We start from the raw sequence: 15,838 nt of genomic DNA, 5'->3' as shown, positions 1-15,838 counted from the left end.
ATCGTAGCATAGCCACGTTCTGACTAGAGATAATGTAGCATAGCCACGTTCTGACTAGAGATAATGTAGCATAGCCACGTTCTGACTAGAGAGATAATGTAATGAACATGTAGTCAGATTCTCAGGGCTACATTTTTTTATTTTTTTATTTAACCTTTATTTAACTAGGCAAGTCAGTTAAGAACAAATTCTTATTTTCAATAACAGCCTCCCGGGGAACAGTGGGTTAAACTGCCTTGTTCAGGGGGCAGAACGACCGATTAAATGGCACTAGATGGGATCTCAGGGTCTGACACCTAGAGGTCTAAATGACACTAGATGGGATCTCTGGGTCTGACACCTAGAGGTCTAAATGACACTAGATGGGATCTCAGGGTCTGACATCTAGAGGTCTAAATGACACTAGATGGGATCTCAGGGTCTGACACGGTAGAGGTCTAAATGACACTAGATGGGATCTCTGGGTCTGACAGGAGACTCGTAGAGGTCTAAATGACACTAGATGGTATCTCTGGGTCTGACAGGAGACTCGTAGAGGTCTAAATTGGACACTTCCATCAGGATTTTCAAAAAAAATGGTTTGTGTTACAAATGTAAAAAAGCATTTCAAACATCCTTCCTCAGAATTACGTTTATATGTGAGCATGAATTACGTTTATATGTGAGCATGAATTACGTTTATATGTGAGCATGAATTACGTTTATATGTGAGCATGAATTACGTTTATATTGAAATTTGACTAATTACTTTATATGTGAGCATTGCCAGACATATCCGCCCTGCTACAGTAATTTGAGTCAAATGTTATAGAGGTGTCCTGCTGCTAGCTAGACCCAGTAGAGAGATGGAGAGATCTGGTATAATGTAAACATCTGAGCCAAATGTTATAGAGGTGTCCTGCTGCTAGCTAGACCCAGTAGAGAGATGGAGAGATCTGGTATAATGTAAACATCTGAGCCAAATGTTATAGAGGTGTCCTGCTGCTAGCTAGACCCAGTAGAGAGATGGAGAGATCTGGTGTAATGTAAACATCTGAGCCAAATGTTATAGGAGGTGTCCTGCTTCTAGATCGACCCAGTAGAGAGATGGAGAGATCTGGTGTAATGTAAACATCTGAGCCAAATGTTATAGGAGGTGTCCTGCTTCTAGATCGACCCAGTAGAGAGATGGAGAGATCTGGTGTAATGTAAACATCTGAGCCAAATGTTATAGGAGGTGTCCTGCTTCTAGATCGACCCAGTAGAAAGATGGAGAGATCTGGTGTAATGTAAACATCTGAACCAAATGTTATAGGAGGTGTCCTACTCCTAGATCGACCCAGTAGAGAGATGGAGAGATCTGGTGTAATGTAAACATCTGAGCCAAATGTTATAGAGGTGTCCTGCTGCTAGCTAGACCCAGTAGAGAGATGGAGAGATCTGGTGTAATGTAAACATCTGAGCCAAATGTTATAGAGGTGTCCTGCTGCTAGCTAGACCCAGTAGAGAGATGGAGAGATCTGGTGTAATGTAAACATCTGAGCCAAATGTTATAGAGGTGTCCTGCTGCTAGCTAGACCCAGTAGAGAGATGGAGAGATCTGGTATAATGTAAACATCTGAACCAAATGTTATAGGAGGTGTCCTACTCCTAGATCGACCCAGTAGAGAGATGGAGAGATCTGGTGTATACTGATCCATCAGCCCTGTCTAACTGCTTGTCTCTCCGTGTTGTCTCCCCCCCCCCTTGCAGGCCGATGAGTCTCAGGACGTCCTCCATCTCAACTACACGTCCTGGCCTGACCACGGCGTCCCCACGGTTAACGCCATCGATAGCGTCCTGAAGTTCGTCCACATCGTCCGCCAGCAAGCCAACCGCACCAAAGAACCCATTGTGGTTCACTGCAGGTACGTACGGGGTCTACCAGGCTCAACCACAGGGGCCGTGCTGTCAAGCTGCTCGCTACCGACCCTCTCTCGGGTAGAAAACTGGGTGTAACGCGGGGGTCGTCTAAAGGAGACCCAAGGTGCAGCGTGGATAGTGCAGCGTGGGTAGTGCAGCGTGGGTAGTGCAGCGTGGGTAGTGCAGCGTGGGTAGTGCAGCGTGGATAGTGCAGCGTGGGTAGTGCAGCGTGGGTAGTGCAGCGTGGGTAGTGCAGCGTGGGTAGTGCAGCGTGGGTAGTGCAGCGTGGATGGTGCAGCGTGGGTGGTGCAGCGTGGGTAGTGCAGCGTGGGTAGTGCAGCGTGGGTAGTGCAGCGTGGGTAGTGCAGCGTGGGTGGTGCAGCGTGGGTGGTGCTGCGTGGGTAGTGCAGCGTGGGTTCGCGTGGTGCAGCGTGGGTAGTGCAGCGTGGGTAGTGCAGCGTGGGTGGTGCAGCGTGGGTGGTGCAGCGTGGGTAGTGCAGCGTGGGTAGTGCAGCGTGGGTAGTGCAGCGTGGGTAGTAAACACTTCAACAAAAACAACAAATGACCGCCAGGTAAGGTTCACTTTGACAATAAACGGAAAACGACTACCCACAACCCACGCCTAAGTATGGCTTCCAATTAGAGACAACGATAGACAGCTGCCTCTGATTGGGAACCCATACCGGGCCAAAACATAGAAATCTAGAAAACCCAAAACATCCCCGTCGCGCCTGACCTCTTACAAGGGTCAAGACGTGTCACTGGGTTACATTCAATATGACCTCTTACAAGGGTCGAGACGTGTCACTGGGTTACATTCAAAATGACCTCTTACAAGGGTCGAGACGTGTCACTGGGTTACATTCAAAATGACCTCTTACAAGGGTCAAGACGTGTCACTGGGTTACATTCAAAATGACCTCTTACAAGGGTCAAGACGTGTCACTGGGTTACATTCAAAATGACCTCTTACAAGGGTCAAGACGTGTCACTGGGTTACATTCAATATGACCTCTTACAAGGGTCGAGACGTGTCACTGGGTTACATTCAATATGACCTCGGTGGATGTAAAACTCAGCAAAAAAAATCGGTAAAACAAGCAAACGTCAATTATTATTATTATTTTTTTAAGTATTAAAAGCTTGTATCACAACTGGCCGTGATTGGGTGAGCCATAGGGGCGGGGCACAATTGGCCCAGCATCGTCTGGGTTTGGCCCGGTGGAGGCCGTCGCTGTAAATAAGAATTTGTTCTTAACTGACTGGCCTAGTTGAATAAAGGTTAAATATAATAAAACATGTGTTTGACCAATTCAGTTCTGCTCTGTTTGTATCAAATGATCTAAAGGAAATGTCTCTCCACAGTGCTGGTGTCTCTCCACAGTGCTGGTATCTCTCCACAGTGCTGGTATCTCTCCACAGTGCTGGTATCTCTCCACAGTGCTAGTGCCTCTCCACAGAGCTGGTGTCTCTCCACAGTGCTGGTATCTCTCCACAGTGCTGGTATCTCTCCACAGTGCTGGTATCTCTCCACAGTGCTGGTATCTCTCCACTAACATGATGTTGTGTTCTCTCCACAGTGCTGGTGTGGGCCGGACAGGGACCTTCATAGCTCTGGACCGTCTGATGCAGCACATCAGAGAACACGAGTTTACTGACATCCTGGGGATGGTGTCTGAGATGAGGTCCCATCGACTCTCCATGGTCCAGACGGAGGTAAGAGACAGTAGGGTTAGTAGGGTTAGGATCTGAGATGAGATGAGGTCCCATCTTCTCTCCATGGTCCAGACGGAGGTAAGAGACAGTAGGGTTAGTAGGGTTAGGATCTGATCTGAGATGAGGTCCCATCTTCTCTCCATGGTCCAGACGGAGGTCAGAGACAGTCTGAGGGTTAGTAGGGTTAGGATCTGATCTGAGATGAGGTCCCATCTTCTCTCCATGGTCCAGACGGAGGTAAGAGACAGTCCCAGTGGGGTTGAGGGTTAGTAGGGTTAGGATCTGATCTGAGATGAGGTCCCATCTTCTCTCCATGGTCCAGACGGAGGTCAGAGACAGTAGGGTTAGTAGGGTTAGGATCTGATCTGAGATGAGGTCCCATCTTCTCTCCATGGTCCAGACGGAGGTAAGAGACAGTAGGGTTAGTAGGGTTAGGATCTGATATGAGATGAGGTCCCATCTTCTCTCCATGGTCCAGACGGAGGTCAGAGACAGTAGGGTTAGTAGGGTTAGGATCTGATCTGAGATGAGGTCCCATCTTCTCTCCATGGTCCAGACGGAGGTCAGAGACAGTCCCAGTGGGGTTGAGGGTTAGTAGGTTTAGGATCTGATCTGAGATGAGGTCCCATCTTCTCTCCATGGTCCAGACGGAGGTCAGAGACAGTCCCAGTGGGGTTGAGGGTTAGTAGGTTTAGGATCTGAGATGAGGTCCCATCTTCTCTCCATGGTCCAGACGGAGGTCAGAGACAGTCCCAGTGGGGTTGAGGGTTAGTAGGGTTAGGATCTGAGATGAGATGAGGTCCCATCTTCTCTCCATGGTCCAGACGGAGGTAAGACTCTGTCCCCTTTCCCCTCAGACTGAGGTACTGTAGGGACCCATCTGGGCTCTGGTCAGAACTAGTGCACTATATAGGGAATAGGACTGTGGTCAGAACTAGGGCACTATATAGGGAATAGGGCTCAGGTCAGAACTCTAGTGCACTATATAGGGAATAGGGCTCAGGTCAGAACTAGTGCACTATATAGGGAATAGGGCTCAGGTCAGAACTAGGGCACTATATAGGGAATAGGGTGCCATTTCAGACACACTTATGCACTGTCACTGAAACATTCGTCTGTTGACGTTCTTCCTGTATGATGTCACTTCCCGTAGGAGCAGTATGTGTTCATCCACCAGTGTGTCCTGCTCATGTGGAAGAAGAAGACGCAGTCCCTCGCCAGTGATGTCATCTACGAGAACATCAGCAAGTCCTAGTGACCGCCCCCTGCACAACGTAAGAATCTATAGGGGCCCCTCTGAGTCTATAGGCGCCCCTCTGAGTCTATAGGGGCCCCTCTGAGTCTATAGGCGCCCCTCTGAGTCTATAGGCGCCCCTCTGAGGCTATAGGCGCCCCTCTGAGTCTATAGGCGCCCCTCTGAGTCTATAGGGGCCCCTCTGAGTCCATAGGGGCCCCTCTGAGTCCATAGGGGCCCCTCTGAGTCCATAGGCGCCCCTCTGAGTCTATAGGCGCCCCTCTGACTCTATAGGCGCCCCTCTGACTCTATAGGCGCCCCTCTGAGTCTATAGGCGCCCCTCTGAGTCTATAGGCGCCCCTCTGAGTCTATAGGCGCCCCTCTGAGTCTATAGGCGCCCCTCTGAGTCTATAGGCGCCCCTCTGAGTCGATAGGCGCCCCTCTGAGTCTATAGGCACCCCGCTGAGTCTATAGGAGCCCCGCTGAGTCTATAGGAGCCTCTATAGGAGCCCCTCTGAATCTATAGGCGCCCCGCTGAGTCTATAGGCGCCCCGCTGAGTCGATAGGGGCCCCGCTGATTCGATAGGGGCCCCTCTGAGTCTACAGGCGCCCCTCTGAGTCTATAGGCGCCCCTCTGAGTCTATAGGCGCCCCTCTGAGTCTATAGGCGCCCCTCTGAGTCTATAGGCGCCCCTCTGAGTCTATAGGCGCCCCTCTGAGTCTATAGGCGCCCCTCTGAGTCGATAGGCGCCCCGCTGAATCTATAGGCGCCCCCCTGAGTCTATAGGCGCCCCTCTGAGTCTATAGGCGCCCCTCCGAGTCTATAGGGGCCCCTCTGAGTCTATAGGCGCCCCTCTGAGTCTATAGGCGCCCCTCTGAGTCTATAGGCGCCTCTATAGGCGCCCCCCTGAATCTATAGGAGCCCCTCTGAGTCTACAGGCGCCCCTCTGAGTCGATAGGCGCCCCTCTGAGTCTATAGGCGCCCCTCTGAGTCTACCCTCTCTGAATCCCCAGCCACCTTCTCTGAATCCACAGCCACCTTCTCTGAATCCCCAGCCACCTTCTCTGAATCCCCAGCCACCTTCTCTGAATCCACAGCCACCTTCTCTGAATCCATAGCCACCTTCTCTGAATCTACAGCCATCTTCTCTGAATCCCTTCAGTTCTATACTAACCCTATTCTGAGCAGGTCCCTACGCTAGCAGTTCTATGCTAACCCTATTCTGAGCAGGTCCCTACGCTAGCAGTTCTATACTAACCCTATTCTGAGCAGGTCCCTACGCTAGCAGTTCTATGCTAACCCTATTCTGAGCAGGTCCCTACGCTAGCAGTTCTATGCTAACCCTATTCTGAGCAGGTCCCGACGCTAGCAGTTCAATACTAACCCTATTCTGAGCAGGTCCCTACGCTAGCAGTTCAATACTAACCCTATTCTGAGCAGGTCCCTACGCTAGCAGTTCAATGCTAACCCTATTCTGAGCAGGTCCCTACGCTAGCAGTTCAATACTAACCCTATTCTTCCTGTTGCAGGTCCCTACGCTAGCAGTTCTATGCTAACCCTATTCTGAGCAGGTCCCTACGCTAGCAGTTCTATGCTAACCCTATTCTGAGCAGGTCCCTACGCTAGCAGTTCTATGCTAACCCTATTCTGAGCAGGTCCCTACGCTAGCAGTTCAATGCTAACCCTATTCTTCCTGTTGCAGGTCCCTACGCTAGCAGTTCAATACTAACCCTATTCTGAGCAGGTCCCTACGCTAGCAGTTCAATGCTAACCCTATTCTGAGCAGGTCCCTACGCTAGCAGTTCTATGCTAACCCTATTCTGAGCAGGTCCCTACGCTAGCAGTTCTATGCTAACCCTATTCTGAGCAGGTCCCGACGCTAGCAGTTCAATACTAACCCTATTCTGAGCAGGTCCCTACGCTAGCAGTTCAATACTAACCCTATTCTGAGCAGGTCCCTACGCTAGCAGTTCAATGCTAACCCTATTCTGAGCTGGTCCCTACGCTAGCAGTTCAATACTAACCCTATTCTGAGCAGGTCCCTACGCTAGCAGTTCAATACTAACCCTATTCTGAGCAGGTCCCTACGCTAGCAGTTCAATACTAACCCTATTCTTCCTGTTGCAGGTCCCTACGCTAGCAGTTCTATGCTAACCCTATTCTGAGCAGGTCCCTACGCTAGCAGTTCTATGCTAACCCTATTCTGAGCAGGTCCCTACGCTAGCAGTTCTATGCTAACCCTATTCTGAGCAGGTCCCTACGCTAGCAGTTCAATGCTAACCCTATTCTTCCTGTTGCAGGTCCCTACGCTAGCAGTTCAATACTAACCCTATTCTGAGCAGGTCCCGACGCTAGCAGTTCAATACTAACCCTATTCTGAGCAGGTCCTGACGCTAGCAGTTCTATACTAACCCTATTCTGAGCAGGTCCCTACGCTAGCAGTTCAATACTAACCCTATTCTGAGCAGGTCCCTACGCTAGCAGTTCTATGCTAACCCTATTCTGAGCAGGTCCCTACGCTAGCAGTTCTATGCTAACCCTATTCTGAGCAGGTCCCTACGCTAGCAGTTCAATACTAACCCTATTCTGAGCAGGTCCCGATGCTAGCAGTTCTATGCTAACCCTATTCTGAGCAGGTCCCTACGCTAGCAGTTCAATGCTAACCCTATTCTGAGCAGGTCCCTACGCTAGCAGTTCAATACTAACCCTATTCTGAGCAGGTCCCTACGCTAGCAGTTCTATGCTAACCCTATTCTGAGCAGGTCCCTACGCTAGCAGTTCAATACTAACCCTATTCTGAGCAGGTCCCGACGCTAGCAGTTCAATACTAACCCTATTCTGAGCAGGTCCCTACGCTAGCAGTTCAATACTAACCCTATTCTGAGCAGGTCCCTACGCTAGCAGTTCAATGCTAACCCTATTCTGAGCAGGTCCCTACGCTAGCAGTTCAATGCTAACCCTATTCTGAGCAGGTCCCTACGCTAGCAGTTCAATGCTAACCCTATTCTGAGCAGGTCCCTACGCTAGCAGTTCAATACTAACCCTATTCTGAGCAGGTCCCTACGCTAGCAGTTCAATGCTAACCCTATTCTGAGCAGGTCCCTACGCTAGCAGTTCAATACTAACCCTATTCTGAGCAGGTCCCTACGCTAGCAGTTCTATGCTAACCCTATTCTGAGCAGGTCCCTACGCTAGCAGTTCAATACTAACCCTATTCTGAGCAGGTCCCTACGCTAGCAGTTCTATGCTAACCCTATTCTGAGCAGGTCCCTACGCTAGCAGTTCAATACTAACCCTATTCTGAGCAGGTCCCTACGCTAGCAGTTCTATGCTAACCCTATTCTGAGCAGGTCCCTACGCTAGCAGTTCTATGCTAACCCTATTCTGAGCAGGTCCCTACGCTAGCAGTTCTATGCTAACCCTATTCTGAGCAGGTCCCTGCGCTAGCAGTTCTATGCTAACCCTATTCTGAGCAGGTCCCTACGCTAGCAGTTCAATACTAACCCTATTCTGAGCAGGTCCCTACGCTAGCAGTTCTATGCTAACCCTATTCTGAGCAGGTCCCTACGCTAGCAGTTCTATGCTAACCCTATTCTGAGCAGGTCCCTACGCTAGCAGTTCTATGCTAACCCTATTCTGAGCAGGTCCCTACGCTAGCAGTTCTATGCTAACCCTATTCTGAGCAGGTCCCTACGCTAGCAGTTCAATACTAACCCTATTCTGAGCAGGTCCCTACGCTAGCAGTTCAATGCTAACCCTATTCTGAGCAGGTCCCTACGCTAGCAGTTCTATGCTAACCCTATTCTGAGCAGGTCGCTACGCTAGCAATTCAATACTAACCCTATTCTTCCTGTTGCAGGTCGTGACATCACTCAAACTCCCGTGCTTCAGGCATCCCGTTCTCTACCGAGACGCGTTTCATCATGGATACAAAACAACAACACAACAACAACAACATGAACGCAGAATGTTTTGACTAATCTAACAACATGAAGATGGATTGGAGTTTTTATTTTTAATTGGTGTTAGATAGGTGAAGGAGTCTTGTTCACTGAATCAGACGGACCCAGGAGTTCTGGCCCTATGAAGGTCGATGTGGTGTTTTATCTCCTCTTCAACCTTCAGCAGAACTACAACTGACAGAGACGTGGGGAACCGGGGTTGGTCGGGACAGGAAGCATGACCCCTCTGAGTGATGACGGAAGGGTCTCTTTATTAAAGGACAAAATAGCTTGTTTAGAAGGAGTGTGGAGCCCGTCCTTCACACAGCGACCCAGTGGAACTGAACTGAGAGTGGTTCCCAGCTCAGACACCGTCTCCAGCTGCAACAGTCTTCACATCTCAGACACCGTCTCCAGCTGCAACAGTCTTCACATCTCAGACACCGTCTCCAGCTGCAACAGTCTTCACATCTCAGACACCGTCTCCAGCTGCAACACATCTCAGACACCTCTCCAGCTGCAACCTCAGACACCGTCTCCAGCTGCAACAGTCTTCACATCTCAGACACCGTCTCCAGCTGCATCACATGTCAGACACCGTCTCCAGCTGTAACAGACTTCCCATCTCAGACACCGTCTCCAGCTGCAACAGACTTCCCATCTCAGACACCGTCTCCAGCTGCAACACATCTCAGACACCGTCTCCAGCTGTAACACATCTCAGACACCGTCTCCAGCTGCAACACATCTCAGACACCGTCTCCAGCTGCAACAAACTTCCCATCTCAGACACCGTCTCCAGCTGTAACACATATCAGACACCGTCTCCAGCTGTAACAAACTTCACATCTCAGACACCGTGTCCAGCTGTAACACATCTCAGACACCGTCTCCAGCTGCAACAAACTTCCCATCTCAGACACCGTCTCCAGCTGCAACACCCCTCAGACACCGTCTCCAGCTGCAACAAACTTCCCATCTCAGACACCGTCTCCAGCTGTAACAAGCTTCCATTCTCTACTTTACACTGCCACCCTGGCCGGAGACACTGGAGGAAAGGCCAGTTACAGACAGATTGCTCTGGGAGGAAAGGCCAGTTACAGACAGATTGCTCTTGGAGGAAAGGCCCTTTACAGACAGATTGCTCTTGGAGGAAAGGCCCGTTACAGACAGATTGCTCTTGGAGGAAAGGCCCGTTACAGACAGATTGCTCTTGGAGGAAAGGCCCGTTACAGACAGATTGCTCTTGGAGGAAAGGCCCGCTACAGACAGATTGCTCTTGGAGGAAAGGCCCGTTACAGACAGATTGCTCTTGGAGGAAAGGCCCGTTACAGACAGATTGCTCTTGGAGGAAAGGCCCGTTACAGACAGATTGCTCTTGGAGGAAAGGCCCGTTACAGACAGATTGCTCTTGGAGGAAAGGCCAGTTACAGACAGATTGCTCTTGGAGGAAAGGCCCGTTACAGACAGATTGCTCTTGGAGGAAAGGCCAGTTACAGACAGATTGCTCTTGGAGGAAAGGCCCGTTACAGACAGATTGCTCTTGGAGGAAAGGCCCGTTACAGATTGCTCTTGGAGGAAAGGCCCGTTACAGACAGATTGCTCTTGGAGGAAAGGCCCGTTACAGACAGATTGCTCTTGGAGGAAAGGCCAGTTACAGCCACATTGCTCTTGGAGGAAAGGCCCGTTACAGACAGATTGCTCTTGGAGGAAAGGCCAGTTACAGACAGATTGCTCTTGGAGGAAAGGCCCGTTACAGACAGATTGCTCTTGGAGGAAAGGCCAGTTACAGACAGGTTGCTCTTGGAGGAAAGGCCCGTTACAGACAGATTGCTCTTGGAGGAAAGGCCCGTTACAGACAGATTGCTCTTGGAGGAAAGGCCCGTTACAGACAGATTGCTCTTGGAGGAAAGGCCCGTTACAGACAGATTGCTCTTGGAGGAAAGGCCCGTTACAGACAGATTGCTCTTGGAGGAAAGGCCAGTTACAGACAGATTGCTCTTGGAGGAAAGGCCCGTTACAGACAGATTGCTCTTGGAGGAAAGGCCCGTTACAGACAGATTTCTCTTGGAGGAAAGGCCAGTTACAGACAGATTGCTCTTGGAGGAAAGGCCCGTTACAGACAGATTGCTCTTGGAGGAAAGGCCCGTTACAGACAGATTGCTCTTGGAGGAAAGGCCCGTTACAGACAGATTGCTCTTGGAGGAAAGGCCCGTTACAGACAGATTGCTCTTGGAGGAAAGGCCCGTTACAGACAGATTGCTCTTGGAGGAAAGGCCCGTTACAGACAGATTGCTCTTGGAGGAAAGGCCCGTTACAGACAGATTGCTCTTGGGGGAAAGGCCCGTTACAGACAGATTGCTCTTGGAGGAAAGGCCCGTTACAGACAGATTGATCTTGGAGGAAAGGCCCGTTACAGACAGATTGCTCTTGGAGGAAAGGCCAGTTACAGACAGATTGATCTTGGAGGAAAGGCCCGTTACAGACAGATTGCTCTTGGAGGAAAGGCCAGTTACAGACAGATTGCTCTTGGAGGAAAGGCCCGTTACAGACAGATTGCTCTTGGAGGAAAGGCCAGTTACAGACAGATTGCTCTTGGAGGAAAGGCCCGTTACAGACAGATTGCTCTTGGAGGAAAGGCCCGTTACAGACAGATTGCTCTTGGAGGAAAGGCCAGTTACAGACAGATTGCTCTTGGAGGAAAGGCCAGTTACAGACAGATTGCTCTTGGAGGAAAGGCCCGTTACAGACAGATTGCTCTTGGAGGAAAGGCCAGTTACAGACAGATTGCTCTTGGAGGAAAGGCCAGTTACAGACAGATTGCTCTTGGAGGAAAGGCCCGTTACAGACAGATTGCTCTTGGAGGAAAGGCCCGTTACAGAGGCCCGTATCGTTTCATCTGTCTGCCAGCTTGTCAACATCACAGTACCATGACAAGACATGGGTTGTGGAATGTTGTGTTTAGACGCTAAATACTGTGTTTCTATTGGCTAGAGACCGTGTTTCTATTGGCTAGAAACTGTGGAATGCCAGTTTAGACTGTGGATCTATGGTTGTGCTTTGCCCTTTGACCTTTGGATTGGCCGTGGCTCAGAGGAGAGCTGAGAGGAGAGTGTTTCTGTCTGGTCCACATCACACTGCCCTGAGACTGATGATGCTGCTGCCTACTGTACCGTGGAGATGTAACAGACCTCGTCCGGTATATAGAAACGACGGGGAGGTTTTAAAACTGTGAAACAGCAAGAGGGATGTCGTCTAGACGACGGGGGAGGTTTTAAAACTGTGAAACAGCAAGAGGGATGTCTTCTAGACGACGGGGGAGGTTTTAAAACTGTGAAACAGCAAGAGGGATGTCTTCTAGACGACGGGGGAGGTTTTAAAACTGTGAAACAGCAAGAGGGATGTCTTCTAGACGACGGGGAGGTTTTAAAACTGTGAAACAGCAAGAGGGATGTCTTCTAGACGACGGGGGAGGTTTTAAAACTGTGAAACAGCAAGAGGGATGTCGTCTAGACGACGGGGAGGTTTTAAAACTGTGAAACAGCAAGAGGGATGTCGTCTAGACGACGGGGAGGTTTTAAAACTGTGAAACAGCAAGAGGGATGTCTTCTAGACGACGGGGGAGGTTTTAAAACTGTGAAACAGCAAGAGGGATGTCTTCTAGACGACGGGGAGGTTTTAAAACTGTGAAACAACAAGAGGGATGTCGTCTAGACGACGGGGGAGGTTTTAAAACTGTGAAACAGCAAGAGGGATGTCGTCTAGACGACGGGGGAGGTTTTAAAACTGTGAAACAGCAAGAGGGATGTCTTCTAGACGACGGGGGAGGTTTTAAAAACGGTCATTTGTTTACCAAGGTATGTAATTGGTAGTTAGTTGCGATCAAGTGTTGAGACATGAACGTTGCATGTTGTAAATGTCCATATCAGATTAGGCACTTCCTGTGTCCCCCGGTGATGACATCAGACCCTTTCAGACGAGCACAGTTCTGATGTGACAGGGAGAGAGAACCTCCCAGTCTATATGGGACCTCTGGACCGGTAAGGAAATGGAATAACCCGAAGAAGAAATAAATATATATCAAATCAACAATAACAAAATTCTCCTTCACTCTGGGACTCTCAGAATTATCAAGGTGCTTTATTATCGAGGTACATTTATCAAACATTGTCGGTGCGGTAACTACCGAGTTAAGAGTCGGGGCTTCTGTACTGGCTTTCCGTCTGTCTCCGTCCGTCCGTCTCGTCTCACCTTCTCCCTTAGTTAGAGGAGCACCAAGTGTTTACAGAGGTGAAGGGTCACCTGACCTCATATTGACCTTAGGTTATACATTACATGGGGGTTTAGACTTCCAAAATTACCACGGGTTTTTTTTTTTTCTCCAGAAATCCCGGGTGGAAGATTTCCCGGGAATCAGGAGGGAATAAGAAGGAAAATCCGTAATCCTCCCAAAAAAACTGGATTTCTGGGAAAGCTGTGACTTTTTTTGTGTAAATGATCAGAAACGTGCGTCACTAGTTACATGACAGGGCTTCTATTACCACTGTTCTCCATCTGATACACTGTATATATATATATTCCTGATAACTGGAACAACTCTGCTTCTCCATGTATTACACTCTCATTCTGGAACAACTCTGCTTCTCCACACTCATTCTGGAACAACTCTGCTTCTCCATGTATTACACACTCATTCTGGAACAACTCTGTCCGTCCATGTACTACACTCTCATTCTGGAACAACTCTGTTCCTCCATGTACTACACACTCATTCTCGAACAACTCTGTTCCTCCATGTACTACACACTCATTCTGGAACAACTCTGCTTCTCCAAACTCATTCTGGAACAACTCTGTCCGTCCATGTATTACACACTCATTCTGGAACAACTCTGTCCGTCCATGTATTACACACTCATTCTGGAACAACTCTGCTTCTCCACACTCTGCTTCTGGGGGAAACACTGCCCTAGAGAATAGGGTACCATTTGGGACGCAGTCAGAAAGCCGCTGTGTGGCTGGTTGGAACCAGGGATTGGAAACCTCAGCCCTTTGGTCTACTGGTCTGTCACAGCTACTGGACAGAACCAGAACACAGACGTTTCTATTCCCGGGTCCTGAACACATTTCACAGTTCTCTCTCTCGCTCAGCGTTTGTCAGTCCAGTCAGGCTGGTTTCTCATTGCTGCCATTTTATTGTGCGTCGTGTCACTTCAATTAGACGGAGGATCTGGTACTGGGATTATCATCACAGAGTTTTAATGGATGTCTCTCTCTCTGTCTGTCTGTGTGTGTGTGTGTGTGTGTGTGTGTGTGTGTGTGTGTGTGTGTGTGTGTGTGTGTGTGTGTGTGTGTGTGTGTGTGTGTGTGTGTGTGTGCGTGTGTGTGTGTGTGTGTGTATGTATATATGTGTTGGAAAAAATAAAAAGTTGCAATATCAGACAGATTGTCAGTGAATACATGACTGGTGATTCTCTACAAGGTGAATCAACATGACTGGTGATTCTCTACAAGGTGAATCAACATGACTGGTGATTCTCTACAAGGTGAATCAACATGACTGGTGATTCTCTACAAGGTGATTCAACATGACTGGTGATTCTCTACAAGGTGAATCAACATGACTGGTGATTCTCTACAAGGTGAATCAACATGACTGGTGATTCTCTACAAGGTGATTCAACATGACTGGTGATTCTCTACAAGGTGAATCAACATGACTGGTGATTCTCTACAAGGTGAATCAACATGACTGGTGATTCTCTACAAGGTGAATCAACATGACTGGTGATTCTCTACAAGGTGATTCTCTACAAGGTGAATCAACATGACTGGTGATTCTCTACAAGGTGAATCAACATGACTGGTGATTCTCTACAAGGTGAATCAACATGACTGGTGATTCTCTACAAGGTGAATCAACATGACTGGTGATTCTCTACAAGGTGAATCAACATGACTGGTGATTCTCTACAAGGTGAATCAACATGACTGGTGATTCTCTACAAGGTGAATCAACATGACTGGTGATTCTCTACAAGGTGATTCAACATGACTGGTGATTCTCTACAAGGTGAATCAACATGACTGGTGATTCTCTACAAGGTGAATCAACATGACTGGTGATTCTCTACAAGGTGATTCTCTACAAGGTGAATCAACATGACTGGTGATTCTCTACAAGGTGAATCAACATGACTGGTGATTCTCTACAAGGTGAATCAACATGACTGGTGATTCTCTACAAGGTGAATCAACATGACTGGTGATTCTCTACAAGGTGAATCAACATGACTGGTGATTCTCTACAAGGTGATTCAACATGACTGGTGATTCTCTACAAGGTGAATCAACATGACTTGTGATTCTCTACAAGGTGATTCAACATGACTGGTGATTCTCTACAAGGTGATTCAACATGACTGGTGATTCTCTACAAGGTGAATCAACATGACTTGTGATTCTCTACAAGGTGATTCAACATGACTGGTGATTCTCTACAAGGTGAATCAACATGACTGGTGATTTTCTACAAGGTGAATCAACATGACTGATGATTCTCTACAAGGTGAATCAACATGACTGGTGATTCTCTACAAGGTGAATCAACATGAGCAATGGTTTCTTTGCGGGATCTGGTTTCTAAAATCACTATGTTTATTGCAGAATTAGCAGATTTATGTGAAAAAAGGCACCATGATAACTAAACACATACAATTAGAAATCGTTTTAACAAAATCTCCCCTCAAAACACATCCATTTTGTATTTGACCTCGATTGACACAAACAACATTTTGCAAATTGCACATCTCTTCCGAATGGGGCGGCAGTGTCGCCTAGTGGTTAGAGCATTGGTCTTGTAACCGCAAGTGTTGGACGATCAAATCCTCAAGCTGACAAGGTAACAAAATCCGTCGTTCTGCCCCCTGAACAAGGCAGTTAAACCCCACTGTTTCCCGGTAGGCCGTCATTGTAAATAAGTATTTGGTCTTAACTGACTTGCCTCGTTAAATAAATAATGATTTCTAGAAGACGTTTCTTCTTCTTTAAAGAACGTGCTACACCT

General features: G+C 48.5%; 1 protein-coding gene across 5 annotated transcripts in view; it reads left to right on the top strand.

Annotated features, from left to right (window-relative positions):
- The window catches only part of ptpro (protein tyrosine phosphatase receptor type O), a 143,517-nt gene extending 134,756 nt beyond the window's left edge, over positions 1 to 8,761 (top strand). For all 5 annotated transcript variants that reach the window (XM_045712040.1, XM_045712039.1, XM_045712041.1 and 2 more), the window contains 4 exons: positions 1,732 to 1,886; positions 3,462 to 3,597; positions 4,751 to 4,871; positions 8,691 to 8,761. In XM_045712040.1, coding sequence (XP_045567996.1) covers positions 1,732 to 1,886; positions 3,462 to 3,597; positions 4,751 to 4,852 — 393 coding nt within the window. In that variant the 3' untranslated portion in view covers positions 4,853 to 4,871; positions 8,691 to 8,761. The remainder of the gene's footprint in view (positions 1 to 1,731; positions 1,887 to 3,461; positions 3,598 to 4,750; positions 4,872 to 8,690) is intronic.
- Positions 8,762 to 15,838: the final 7,077 nt, after the last annotated feature.

The sequence above is a fragment of the Salmo salar genome, unplaced genomic scaffold (assembly GCF_905237065.1).
Source record: "Salmo salar unplaced genomic scaffold, Ssal_v3.1, whole genome shotgun sequence".
Classification (NCBI taxonomy): Eukaryota; Metazoa; Chordata; class Actinopteri; order Salmoniformes; family Salmonidae; genus Salmo; species Salmo salar.
The sequence above is the reverse complement of the archived record's forward strand: the minus strand, read 5'-3'. Positions and strand labels throughout refer to the sequence as shown.